Source organism: Apiospora kogelbergensis, assembly GCF_038363985.1.
Source record: "Apiospora kogelbergensis strain CBS 113332 chromosome Unknown utg000008l_segment0_segment0, whole genome shotgun sequence".
Lineage (NCBI taxonomy): Eukaryota > Fungi > Ascomycota > Sordariomycetes > Amphisphaeriales > Apiosporaceae > Apiospora > Apiospora kogelbergensis.
Genome location: NW_027117425.1, coordinates 1 through 13,483, shown reverse-complemented (window position 1 = coordinate 13,483; position 13,483 = coordinate 1). Strand labels below are relative to the sequence as shown.

Here is a 13,483-nt window from a genome sequence, read left to right as displayed (position 1 = left end):
TTACTTGCCGTCCCTTAACACTGCCGCCGCCACAGCTGAAAGAATGAGGCCCCACCTAATTCGTGCTACCCCAAACCCCTCATCAAAGGACCAACGCCCGATCACAAACTATTCGACCTCAGCATTACCACCATCCAACGCTGCGAGTTTCTGCCGAACTCTCAAATCATTCACACCTCACCTGTCTCTTGTTGTTCATCCGTCACGCCACCATGGTCCAGAACCTCAACGCCTTTCTCGATAAGCAAGTAGCTGACCGATGGGGCCCTTCCAAGAATGAGTAGGTGGTCTATCACTGCATTGCCCCTGTCCGTACAAGTTCACTGACAACGGAGCCAAGGGCATCCGCCATCTCCGCCTTGCTGGTCGACTCCCTGGAGTACGATGAAGCCGCTCGTCGTTTCACCGCCGATTGTGCGGCGGCACGTACCCCCACCGATGCCGAGAAACATTTGCCTGCCATGTGGAAGCTGGTCGAGAACGTAGCCAGAAAATACCCAGAGCACCACGAGAAGGCATGCACACCACTTTATTCGATGTCGTTGTCCTCCACTAACTATCGCACAGCTCGTCGGACTGCTCAAGTCGATCCACGGCATGCCTGATCTCGTGGTCCGAGACGAGACGGCGGTCAAATGGTCCGAACTGCCCCTTTTAGTCGAGGGCTGGGACGAGATCTACAACCGATCCGAAAGCCAACACTCGGACGAGATCATATCCATCATAGCCTTCATCGCGAAGCTCGTGTCGGCCCAACTCCTGTCCCAGAACGAGTTCCTGACCTGGGTCGATCTGGACATGTACACGGCTCTGGAGAAAGGCCCAGAGAACATGTCGGCCCTCAAAAAGGACGACGTGGTGCGGCTGAACGTCAATGTCCCGATTGCGACCCAGTGGTTTAGACACGCTGGATTGGTCATATGGAACTGCGAGTCAGACTTGGGCCTCTCCAAACGGGAAGATTCCCTGTGGCAAGGAACGGCAGGGTTCAGCTATCCCCGCTGGAAGTTCTGGAAGGAGCGAGCCGCCTCGGTCACTCAGTCTAAGCTCGTCAGTGCCGGCACACGGGACTCGGCTAAGGAGATGGTAGAGAAGATGACTAGCATCGAGAAACAAGATGGCCTCTGAATTCCGGGACTCAACCGCTGGTCTGGCTGCTTCTCGAGACCGGGGCAAGCATTTCACCGATCGTACTTCCGTGTCCGTAATGCATTACACAAAATCAAAATTTTATAGTTGCTGCATCGGCGAGTGCTGCACGAGTTACTTCCCGTAAATTGACGCCGAGTTGCAAGATTATTAGTCTTTCCATCCGTACAAGGAAATCCCCAGCCTTTTCCGCTAAACCTCATTGCATTATTGAGGACCAGGTAGCAGCACCAGCAGCCAACTGTAAGCGATGCAACTGTAATCACTCCCAGAACTTCCCCTTCCCCGCCACTAACCGCTTTGGGCCCCGGCATGTCGACTGCCAAAGTCTGAGTTGGTTGTGTAAAAGCTGCTCGTGCTAAACGTCCGACTCAGGTCCAACGCTGCTGCAGCGTTGCTGGTAGCTTCCATGAAGACACCCCACACGCTGATCTGTTGGGTTGATGTCTTTATATTGAACCGAAAAAGTGTCTTCAGTCCATTGCGTATAATGGCCACTTGGTTGTGTGCGCTCATTAAACAGTTATATTCTATAAGATTTCGTTCTGTTGGGCTCATACCCTGACATTGAACCGAAGAACAAATAGAAAAAAAGAAGGTTGAACCGAAAAGAAAAAAAAGAAAAAAAAACCACAATCTGATCTTGGTCAATGCTGCTGCGAGCAATGACGGTAAGGCCGCCCAAGTCTGTAGTTAGTCACGGACATTAGCCTGAACATCGCATTTCGAACCCGGATCAACTCTCGTCCAAGGAGCTTCCCGTGGGAGAGCACAGATCAGCCTGCGAAGGAATGATTATCCACGACTGATGTCTCCAGCAGACCCGCTCGGCTATCGCGGCGTTTCGTCGGATGGCCCATCCGAAATGTGGCATCTGACAAGGTTGTTAGCAGCAACAAGCATCTGAAAGCAGATATTGGAAGCCCGGTCACCCCCACAGGGCTGTTCGTGTCATTAGCCTCTGATCCACCATATGGACTATCACTGCTGGTCTCCCGCTCCTTCGGGGTCTAATGTCAAGCTTACCGAACTCACCTTTACCGTCTCCTCTACGCGTCTCCGTCTGCGTCGTTCTTCACGACTAGTCTCGGCAGCATTACTGCAGTGAGCAGGTGGGCATTACTTGTCCGTTGTACTCGCGGGCCCTGTAATCGTGGGTAAAGTCAAAAGTGGCTTTACCTCACGCCATGAGGATTAGCTATGTGTGGGTGAAAGGCTGGACATGGGAACTTTTGGTGCATCCCTGTCAGGGAAATTGGAAATCATATGTTTCGCATGTATAACAAACATTGTAGCGAGACCAGGCTGCGGGGGTGACGAGAGCTCATCAATATATAATCTCAGCCTGCAGCGGCGGGTGCTTTGCTTTCTGCTCTTCGCAACATCCGCTTTGCGCCTTTTGGCTAATAACACCCACGATGAGAGGAGCTCACATGCTGCCACTGCTAGGTGGCACACTGTTGCTGGCCACTCAAGTCGCTTCCAAGGCTGCCATAGCGCACTACATGGTAAACTTCCTCTCGCGTATCTTGTGGCATATATTGCGACGCATCGACAGCTGACACGATGTCTCTCGCACAGCTTGGGAAGGTCACGGAAGAACATGTCAAGACGGACTTGAAAAAGGCGAAAGCTGCAGGGTGAGTTGGACCGTCTCCACACGCGGCTCTCATATTGATAATCACTCATCGCAACTCTTCCTGTAGGTTCGACGCCTTTGCGATGAACGTCGGCTGTGTCGAGCCAGACTGGGTCGATGATGTCCTCGGGTACATGTTCAACAACGCCGCAGACGCCGGCATGGGTGTGTACTTGAACATGGATCTCTATGCCTCTGGCGACGCATGCTGGAACGGAGCGTCATGCTGCGATTACGCCAACGACTACACAGGAATCTGGAACAAATACAAAAACTCCAATGGGTGGTTCAAGATCGACGGCAAGAATCTTGTCAGCAGTACGTCCTCCCTTTACTCACAATTGGCTGGAAAGCTCGGACAACGCTGAGGCTGACACATCAACAACGGGACAGCCTTCTCCGCCGCCGACTGGTCTCGAAAGGAGTTCAACGCGTGGCGCGAGAAGTGGGACGAGGGTAACCTTTTCTTCATGCCCGATTTCGACAATACAACGGGATACTGGGAAGGTGCGGAAGGCTGGTGGTAAGTTGCTCAAACACCAGATCACTCCACTGAAGGCTAACTCGCAGGCAACAACAGGGAGCACTGGGGCGAGACGGTAGATGGCATCGCAAGTTGGGAGAGCTCGTGGCCCAAATATGCAGGTCACGGTGGCGACTTTCCCGGCGACGTCGGTCCCGATCTAAAGCCTTTCCACGCGGCGCTCTACCATGGCGCCGAATACATGATCCCCATCAGCCCGCTTCAGTACAAGGCGGCATACAAGACGAATTTATACCGCCTCGGCGACATGAACCTGCCGGTCCGCATGGAGAACATCCTGGCCATGAACCCGCGACCCAACTATGTACAATTCCAGACCTGGAACGACGGCCCGGAAAGCCACTACATTGGTGACATCTGGCCGGAGCAGAACCACGATTACCAGCCATGGAAGTACATGAACCCCGATCGATACGACCACAGGTAGGTGCTCTCTTGATACCCAAAACTGTCATGTTATTCTGACTTCAGACCTGCATAGTGGTTGGCAACCCCTGGTCCGATCTTTCAACAATGCCTTCCGGAAGGAGGGCTCCACGGCCGCTTCTATGGATACTGCGGACGGAAAGGTCGCCGAGGGCGCCATCTGGTACCAGAGCTTCCCGCGCGACGTCGAATGCATCGGCCCCGACGGCATGTACTCGGAGAAGCCAATCAACTACAACGCCGGCGTCGAGGGCGTGTACTTTGCAGTAGTCATGAAGCAAGGCCTCACGCCAGGCCACACCCTCAAGGTCTGGAGTGGTCACACCGAGACGCCCGCCGTCTACAGCCTCAAGGCCGGCCTCAACTACGGCAGCGCCGAGGCCCTCAATCGGGGCGCGCAGTACCTGGAGATCCTGGACCCTGCAGGCAAGCGTGTGGCCTACGCATCTGGCGGCATGTGTGTGGCCAAGTCCTGCCCGCGCGGCATCCATGTGCGGAACTACCACGTCGTCGGGGTCGAGTTGGGCGACCTCGGCCCGACCTGCACACCCTGGCCCGCCGAGACGGACGAGCCTGATCCGGACCCGGAAGCTACACACACCACACGTCCTCCTGCGCAGGCTCCGACAACGACTGCTGGGATGCCACCTGCAGAGGAAACGGATGGGCTGACCGTGCACTGGCTCAATACCCATAGTAACCGATGTTTGATTTACAAAGACTATCCAGACAAGACAGAGGACTGCTCGCGCGAATGTAAGGACGACATCGAAATGGCCAAGGAAGAACATCGAACAACGTCTTCAGCATGTGGGGATTCTGGCCGGGCAAAGACCCTATTCCATGGGAGTATTCTGGAACCTATTGGGTGACCACGGGTCGTTGTACGTGTGACAATACGGCTCTGAATCTGATCGGGGACACATTCCTCGAGGCATTACCCGTGATTGCAGAAGTACGTCTGCCAAAGAAAGTTGGAAGATGCAAACGCAATACTAATCAACAATTTTTTCAGATTGGATGCTTCCTCATCATGTCATCATTTAAACTGGTTCTCGAAATAGCAATGGCTGCCTTTCCAGAAGGCAAAGCCGTGGCCCAACCGATGGGTATGCCCCCCTCCTTATATCCCAAATTATTCAACAAAAGAATGCCCCAGCTCATAGTCTTTAACCCATCACAGCAATGTTGGTGGATGCTGCCAAGCTCGCCAAAAATGTCTACGACACTTCGCAAGCCCCCGATGAGGCATTCGGAAACTGGTTGGACCCCTGTGGGAGTACGGACCTCGTTCCCGACAATATCAAGGACGTCTTTGACACGCTGAACATGGTGGCGGACGCGGCCACCGGATTCAAGGTCCCCTCCAAAATCGGCAAGGGCAGCGGCAGAAAAGGCGACGAAGGCAATCCTAGGAGACCGAAGGCGACCAAGACAAAAGACCAAACCAGTACTCGTCGGCCCCAAGAGACAGCTTGCAAGTTGAAAGGCACCGAGATAAATCGGCAAGGGAGCATCGTCACTGGAAGGGAATGTCACAAGGGGGCAACTACGACGCACGCCTACACCATCACGTCCGTCAGCTACGCCGCGGCCGCAAAGCCGACGGTGGTCGCCGCGACCTGTCGGGACGAGTGGAGCCAGGCCTGCCACCACTACAGCTCCGCCATCTCCGTCCATCCCGAGTGGGCGACCCTAACGTGTGAGCAGAAGATGGCCACCAAGACCCAGCCCGAGATCAAGGCAACTGCCACGGATGCTTGGTCCGCGCAGCACGGAGGCGCCGGGTGGCAGGACGCGACATATCGTAAAGAGCACCTATGTGACAGAGGCGTGTACCCTCCGACTTCCTTCTTCACCAGCGACGGGGCCTCGGACCAATGTGGCTTGGCCTCTGGTCAGTTGGTTCGCTGGCTGCCTCGGGAACAGAACCGCGGTGCGGCGCACATGTGGAGCAATATCTGCTTTCAAACGCCCCTCGATGCGCTGAGCGATTCCGCATTGTATAACGCTGCCCGGAACAAGAACTTTGGTGTGAAGTCTAGGGTCAGAGCACCCAGTAAGTAGCCCCATACACCCAGCGTACTCCTCCAGGTTTTGAAGCTGACTATAATTGCCACGCATAGCCAAAACGGAGTACAACGTCGGAATTACCGTGGCGCACGTTCCCCAGTTTACCATCTCGTCCTGGAAACACCACGCAAAGCAGGACGATGGGCTGCAGGACAACCCGTGCTGGCCTAAAGCCATAACGCCCAACGATCCCGGCTTCGCTCTGCTGGAGAACGACCCTTGGTATGCCCGAAACAACAAACAGCCTGCGTACGACTACGGAGAGGCCTATGCGCCTGGAACCAACGGGCCAGCCACTCCGAAGCGACGCGACTGGATGGCGGAAGGGAACGAGCCCTTCAATGTGACTGTCGACGCCAGGGTGGAGATGAAGGCGCGAGCTTCCCGTGACTGGTTCGGAGGCGATTGCGACAAGCCCATCGCCGACGCCATCGTCCTGCCGCATAATCCCGACAGGCCGGCTGAGATCAACGCCATACGTGCTGTCCTTGATGAGCGAAAACGGGCCCTGGGCAACGACGCCGGACGTTACGAGGAATTCACGGCGCCCGATCTGGACTTCACCGCGTACTTCTGGATTAAGGGCATGGGACGCAAGACGTGGAAGACCCTGAATGATAACAACCGTGTCCCACAGGTAAGTGGCTCTACTCTGTCATGCTGTATAATACTAAGACATGGTGTGCTCGCGCACCGGTTCCCAGATCCAACGCGCCTACTTCTACGAATACGAGAACGAAGAGCGGGAGGCCAATAGGGGCCATGAACTAACAGAAAAGCCTCCGCCCGTGCCTCCAGGAGCAAATCAAAGACGAATGTATCGGGGACGTAGTGATGACACTGAAGACGTCCAAAACCACACGGCCGCTCAACCAGTACCATTGGACCGGGCTAAGAGGGCCCCCAACTCAGAACCGAACTCCAAATGGCATCTGGGCCAGATGTCAACACCGCCAAATGTGGTCTTCCGAAAGGACGGGCCCTTCACGTATAAGTACGACGACAGCTTAGGCAAAGGCCAGACCATCTTCATTCTCGACGATGGGCTGAATGACATCCCGGAGGTATGTGACCACCACAACGCGCCAACATTGGCGACCGGTTGACTGACCAGCTGCGCTTCACAGGAGCTCGGCGGCGACGTTGAGGAGATTCTCTTGAGGAGATATGGACACGATATCCCCAACAATCCAAAAGAGAAGGACCATGGCACGCTAGCGGCCGCGTATGCCGGAGGTCGGACGCTTGGCGTGGCCAGGAACGCCAGGATGATCGTCGTGCAGACACCCCTTCGAGCACAGCACGAAATGGCCTATTGAGAGGTTCCTCGAGTCCCTCATCAACGTGGCCAACCGATGCATCGGGACCAAGGATACCACGGTTGTGAACATGTCGTGGGGCCTGCGATACAAGTGGGCCAACGAAGGGGTCTGGGAGATCATGGGTAAGCACTCGATTCAAGCATGCATTAGTGAACGCTAGCCGAGGGCTGTACACTAACTATGTCATCATGCAGCACTGCTCATAAAGGCGATAGAGACCAGGTATGGGACGGTTTTCGTCATAGCGGCAGGCAACGATAACCTGGAAGTCAGCGACATCCCAGCCGTTTACGCGACGTCCATGCCCAATCTCCTCGTCGTCGGCGGCTCTACCAAGGACGGCACCAAGACGAGCATGAGCAACCATGGGGACCTCGTGCACGTGTACGCTCCAGGCGTTTGGCTGGACTGGCCGCCAGGTTGGCCGGAGGAAAGGCGACAAGAAAACCTCGTGGGGACATCGTTTGGTAAGCTTGAGGATCAACCGTCAAATGACTTTTCTAACCGTGTTTTAGCCGCACCTCAAGTTGCAGGGCTCGTTGCCTACATTCGGGCCCATCCAGGCATGAACGCGCAGACGCCCAGCGCTGTCAAGGCCAAGGTCCTGGAGCTTTCCCGAACCGTCAGGACCGAGACCGAGGTTGGGGGAAAAGTCAATGTGATATGGAACGGGCAAAATGGCAATTAGAGGGTGAAATAGGCTTGTCCCAGCCATTGTTCATGCCAGGCTGGGAGCTCTATTCAACGTGATAATTCCATCAAGCAGATATAAAGAAACTTCAATACGGAACCAGCAAAATGCCCATGTATATTAATAGTGTGACCTATTCACTGAGTGAAGGCTTGCTAGGTGAGACGTTGTGTTAATCTAGGCTCTCGGATTGGACAACAGACAATCTCCCATACAAATCTGGTGCTGAACTGTCCGTGCACCAAGATGCCGACAGTAGCCGTACCAGCGGCTTCCATCGGCTTACATGCTTAGCAAATTGACATGTCTTTCTTGACGGGTACGACTGCGCCTGGCGTCTGGCGTCTGGCGTGTCGCATGTGTCGATCCCCAAGTTAATTCCAACGACAAGCCAAGCCAGCCACCATTGGCTCAACTTCACCGTATCCTTTGCTCCGCAGCGAACAATACAAATAATACAGCCGTGCCATCAACATTCTGCACTAACGCTGCCCGTCCACTGTGGCTCACAATCGATCAAAACCAGCCTAGTACATCACAATGGCCAATCGATTCGTCCACGGAAACCTTTTGTCCGGCGTGAACCAGGAATAACTTCAAAACGCCGGCCCCAAGCTTGACCGTGTGACTTGTGAGATTAGCGGATGCTAAGACGGCGTCAAGGATCTAGCCGGCTCGGCGCCGCAGCCCTTTGGAGCTTCATGTTGGCATATTCAGAATCGTGACAATTGCCGACTGCCACTGCACAGGAAGTACGCTTCCCGCAATCGTCCAGTGATCCTGCTGGTTGATTCCTGCTTGAACATAGTGTGCCAGCTGTGTGGCAAATTAAAACGGGTTTATAGGAGTGTCACACTAGCGAGGAAGTGTTTGAAAGACATGATCACAGACAAAAGCGATAGGGTGTAACAAATTATCAAGGCATACTAAGTGCAGTACGAATTACTAGTCCAGAATTACGAATAGAATGTGCCAGCTGCGGAAACAGCCGAGCTCTACTATTCAAAGTCGACAATCCCATTGATGCGCGAAACTACATCGTTCAGCTCGCCCACTGGTCGTCCGCTATCGTTTCCATACAGCCTCCTGGCGGTCTCGGCCTCAAAAAAGAAGCCATGTCGACATCAGCTCCACTGGGCGATAGCACAAGTGTTTCGAGCCACTGGATCATCAGATACCAGCCGTCGTGCATGTACTTGAGCACCATGATATCGGTGATGCTGATATCCTGTCGTGCGACGGAGAAGGTGAGACAGCGGCCGCGGCCATTGCCGTGTTGGTCCAAACGTGTTCCATAAACAAGCCGGACGAAGCGATGGCCGAGGATCTCGTTGATTCGTCTCATGCTCTTGGAGATGCAGTCTTGGAAGTTCCGGTCGGGAGGGAACGGCATCATGAAGGCTTCGCAGCCTCGAAACTTGTAGGTGCCAGGGAAAAGGCGACTCCAGAGCTCGTCGCGCGTTTGAGCGGGCATAACGTACAGAGCACTTCCGGTAAACTCGTATGCGAACGTGTAATTGCTTAGGGCGGAGGCGGCTTCACCAGTATTCAGGGCAACATTGTCCAGGCCGGGCGTGACCTCTTGGACCGGATCAGGGACGGGTGCCGATTCAATTCGCCGGTCCTCGGGGGCAACAGGAGGAACCCGGGGATCGGGAACGATGCGCTGGTGGGCATCGTAGGCGGCTTGCCATTCTACGGAGTAGGGCTGCTTGTCCGGCTCGGGTGGGACGTAGAGGAACGGGCGGTGCCTGATGACATACTCGAACATGGTGCGGTCGATGTGCCACTGGTAAAAGTTGGAGCTGATGTCTCGCTTCGGGAGCGTTTCTAGTCGGCACCATTTCTGTTGGACAGCCACGCGTGCTGTTTCGAGCAGGGTTTGGAGCTCGGCCGGCTTGTTGTACTTGGCCTTGGCGCTCTGGATCTCGGTGTAGACGTTCTTGCGGCGCCGGCCCACGACACCATAGAGAACATCACGGGGAGGTGCCATCTTGATGGTTGATGGTGCTGCAGAGATGGAATTGTTCGGGATAATGTATCGGGATGGCGTGTCTGGATGGTGTGTCGGGATGGTGTTTCGGGGCTTGAAGGGCTGATTGTTTGGGTGGTTTTGCTTAGTCCCGTGTGGTTGGAAGACTTCGGAGACTGGAAGGGCTTCAATTGATTGCCTTGTTCATTTACTGGGCCACAGGGAGTTGCATCACATTGCGCACACCACACACACCAACAGGCAAAGTTGAGCTAATAGTGGAAATATCAGTCCAAATGCATTGAAATTACAGGTCAACCCTGCTGCAAACCGCTGTACTGGCCCTTCTCCTTGGTCTTGTTCCACCACTGCTATACGCATCCAACATCCAACCCAAACTTGATCAACCAAGATGGGCGACAAAGCCGAATCCCAGCGCGCGCTCGACATCGCCGCCACCCCCAAAAGTCTGAAGATTGCCATTGCCGCCGCTCACGAGGTCGTGCATAGCAAATACCCGCCTCTCACCGATGAGGACATCGAAGACTTGGTGCGTCCGCCCACTCCGGACGCCAACTGGACCCCGGCCGATCTCGCCGCATCGCTGGCCGACTGGCAGGCAGACCCCATGAAGCCATACCTCGTCAACGTAGGTGGCAATAACAACCTGGCGCCTCTCTGGCGTTACACGACAAGATTCTTTGGGAAATTCCCCGAGGAAATCATCGGGGAAGACAACGATCTGGAGTACGATGCTTCGGGCAACACCGCGGTCGAAATCAACGGCCAGTCCGTCCTGAAGCCCAACTGGTCGGCCTCGTTTGCCAAACCCCTATTGACCATTCTCGCCCACGATATGTGGCAAGACAGTCCCGACACCGCCGCCATCTGCCTGCAGTACGTCATCAAGTGCCGCAACAACGACCAGCGCCAGATGGGATGGCCCAAGACCAACCCGACCACCGATCGCTTCTTCACCTGGTTCAAAGCAGCCAGGTCCAAGAACCATACCGGCACCGTCACGATGCCCGAAATCCATCGGCAAGCCGTCGAAAATCACGGCAAGCAGTCGATATGGTCCAAGCTTTTCTTGGAGATCGAGGCCGTCGCCTTCCGCCCCGACCATCCTCCTCTGAGAGGCCCTCCGCTGAGGGGAAACGATGTAGGCACTTACACCGTAGGTCTCCCGCACCTCAAGCTCCTCCTCGAAGCCTTGGATGCCATCAAGGACAGGCACGGCATGCCCCTGTACCGAAAGGCCGAGTTCATCCACAAAGCCGCCGAAGCCGCCATGAAGTCCAACGACAAGCCATCCATGAAGGACTTCCCCGATGTGAGGGAGAAGGCCCTGCTCGCTATGAGACAGAGAAAGGCCAAAGCGGCCAAAGTGGCAGCCGCAGCTCCGGTCTCGGCCCCAGCAGCAACACCGGCACCAGCACCAGCAGCAGTGCCTGCACCAACCGCACCTCCGGTGGTGCCAGCCTAGCCGTAGAATCGGCCGGGTCCATCGTGGACCACACCTACGCACGGGCCGCCTCCCACGCACGACCACACGACCGACCACACGACCGACCACACCTACAGCGCCGCCCTACCACGGACGATTATATAACCGACTATATAACCGATTATATAATTAATTATACCCCCTTTATAATTAATTATATTTATATAATCGATTTTATTAAAATTATATATTTTATTATTTTTATAAAAAATAAAATTAAATTTAAATTAAATAATATAATTTATTATTAAATAAAATATATTATTTAATAGAATACTTTTTTTATTAACCTTCTTTATTAAATTTTAATATATTTTATCTTTATAATTATAATACTTAATCCTTTATTAAAAAGTAAATTTAAATTAATAATTTAAATAATATAAAACTTTTTAAAGTTTATTAATTAAAAAGTTATTATAAAAGCGTATAACGTTTTATTATTTATACTTAATAAGCGAATTAACGGTTAAACTTTATAATATAAATTCTAATATTTATAATATAAATTAATATTAATTAAAAAGGAGATATTATATAAATATATAATCGATTTAAATACCCGAGGAATACCTTTTAAAATCGCTAATATAAAAGATATAATTAATCTTTTTATAAAAATATATAATAGCGAGCGTATTAATAAATATTAAATTAAATACTTTATTAATTATAATTTAAATTTAAAGATTAAAATAAATTAAAAATACGATTATTAAAAAGCTCTTTATAAAGATCTAAAAGTTATTTCTAATTAATTTAAATTAATTATAAATATAAAAATTAAATATAATATTATAAATAAAGATATATAGAATTTTAACGAAACCGGCTTTATAATAAGTATTATCGGTTTAATATTTATTATAATATATACCGATTAATTTAAAAAAATAAAGATAATTTAACTTAATAATTAAGAATAATCGACGGTAATAAAATATATTAATTTATAAAGTTAATATATTCTATTATTTTTAATTGTTTAAAACTAATATTACTTTATAAATTAATTATATAAAATTAATTTATTAAATAATTAAATAATTAAATTAACTTTTAATAACTAAACCGATAATAAAATGAGCTTAAATTAAATTAAATACTTTAATAAATATATTAAAACGTGAATAAAAAGTTATTATTACCTTTTAATTTTAAATAATTATAAAAGTTATATTTTAATTAAATTTGAAATATATTATAAAGATAACGGTATTATTACGCTTAATATATTTCCTTATTTATCTTACTTACTTTAATTATTAAATATTATACTTTATTTATTATTAAAACGTATATATTTAAAGGAAATCGAATTATTTATAAAAACCTTAATAAATTATATTATAAAACTTAAATTCCTTATTACCTTTAAAGCTATATATTTCGCTATTTTTGTAAAAAATAATATTAAATTTAAATTTAATATATTTAATTTAATACTTTATAATTTAAATAAAATAATTAATAAATTAAATATATATCTTTAAATGCCTATATTAAACCTATCTTATTTAAAGATAATTAATAATTATAACCCTAAAACGTTATTTAACCCTTAATAAATAATAAAATATTTTACTTTTATTAAAAGTCGAATCTCTAATTATTAAAGAAGCTCTTTAATATTAATTTTAAATATTATAAATTAAATAACGAAAAGTATATATATAATAATATATAAAATAACTCTAATAAAAGATTAAATATATATATTATAAAAGGTTAATTTAACCCTTTTAAAGTATTAAAAGGTTAAAAAAATATGAGTTTAATTTAAAAGAACCTTTATTATTAAGGAATTTTAATATTTATAAAACGAAAAAGTAAAAGGGAAATATTTAATACCTAATAAAGGTAAAAATAAAAGTTTATTAAAACGGTATATAACGGGTAATAAATATTATAATATTTATAATAAAATAAGTTATAATATATAAATTTATAAAAAAGGATATAGAATTAAATAATAAATCGGATAACGAATAATTTTAATTAATTTAAAGTGTTATAATTAAATTAATTTATATAAAAGTATTAAGAAATAAAAAGAATATCCTATTAAATAATATATCCCGTTTAATAATAAATTAGGGTTAGGGCTAGGGTTAGGGTTAGGGTTAGGGTTAGGGTTAGGGTTAGGGTTAGGGTTAGGGT

The 13,483-nt window shown here is 48.9% G+C and overlaps 5 protein-coding genes across 5 annotated transcripts; 4 read left to right on the top strand and 1 right to left on the bottom strand.

The window, feature by feature from the left end:
- Positions 1 to 212: 212 nt before the first annotated feature.
- Positions 213 to 1,128, top strand: PG998_011924 (Zinc-regulated transporter 2; the record flags this gene model as incomplete). Its single annotated transcript, XM_066878740.1, has 3 exons — positions 213 to 280; positions 341 to 482; positions 568 to 1,128. The coding sequence occupies 3 exons, from the start codon at positions 213 to 215 to the stop codon at positions 1,126 to 1,128; spliced, it is 771 nt and encodes a 256-aa protein (XP_066725124.1).
- Positions 1,129 to 2,715: 1,587 nt separating this feature from the next.
- PG998_011923 (uncharacterized protein) lies at positions 2,716 to 4,630 on the top strand (the record flags this gene model as incomplete). Its single annotated transcript, XM_066878739.1, has 5 exons — positions 2,716 to 2,789; positions 2,856 to 3,106; positions 3,182 to 3,311; positions 3,369 to 3,755; positions 3,814 to 4,630. 5 exons carry the CDS (start codon positions 2,716 to 2,718, stop codon positions 4,628 to 4,630), a joined length of 1,659 nt encoding a protein of 552 aa, XP_066725123.1.
- Positions 4,631 to 4,791: 161 nt separating this feature from the next.
- On the top strand, positions 4,792 to 7,841 carry PG998_011922 (uncharacterized protein; the record flags this gene model as incomplete). Its single annotated transcript, XM_066878738.1, has 8 exons — positions 4,792 to 4,867; positions 4,942 to 5,817; positions 5,885 to 6,468; positions 6,536 to 6,895; positions 6,959 to 7,056; positions 7,115 to 7,275; positions 7,348 to 7,620; positions 7,669 to 7,841. 8 exons carry the CDS (start codon positions 4,792 to 4,794, stop codon positions 7,839 to 7,841), a joined length of 2,601 nt encoding a protein of 866 aa, XP_066725122.1.
- Positions 7,842 to 8,886: 1,045 nt separating this feature from the next.
- Positions 8,887 to 9,837, bottom strand: PG998_011921 (uncharacterized protein; the record flags this gene model as incomplete). Its single annotated transcript, XM_066878737.1, has 1 exon — positions 8,887 to 9,837. One exon carries the CDS (start codon positions 9,835 to 9,837, stop codon positions 8,887 to 8,889), a length of 951 nt encoding a protein of 316 aa, XP_066725121.1.
- A 391-nt stretch (positions 9,838 to 10,228) lies between these two features.
- Positions 10,229 to 11,302, top strand: PG998_011920 (uncharacterized protein; the record flags this gene model as incomplete). Its single annotated transcript, XM_066878736.1, has 1 exon — positions 10,229 to 11,302. The coding sequence occupies one exon, from the start codon at positions 10,229 to 10,231 to the stop codon at positions 11,300 to 11,302; it is 1,074 nt and encodes a 357-aa protein (XP_066725120.1).
- Positions 11,303 to 13,483: the final 2,181 nt, after the last annotated feature.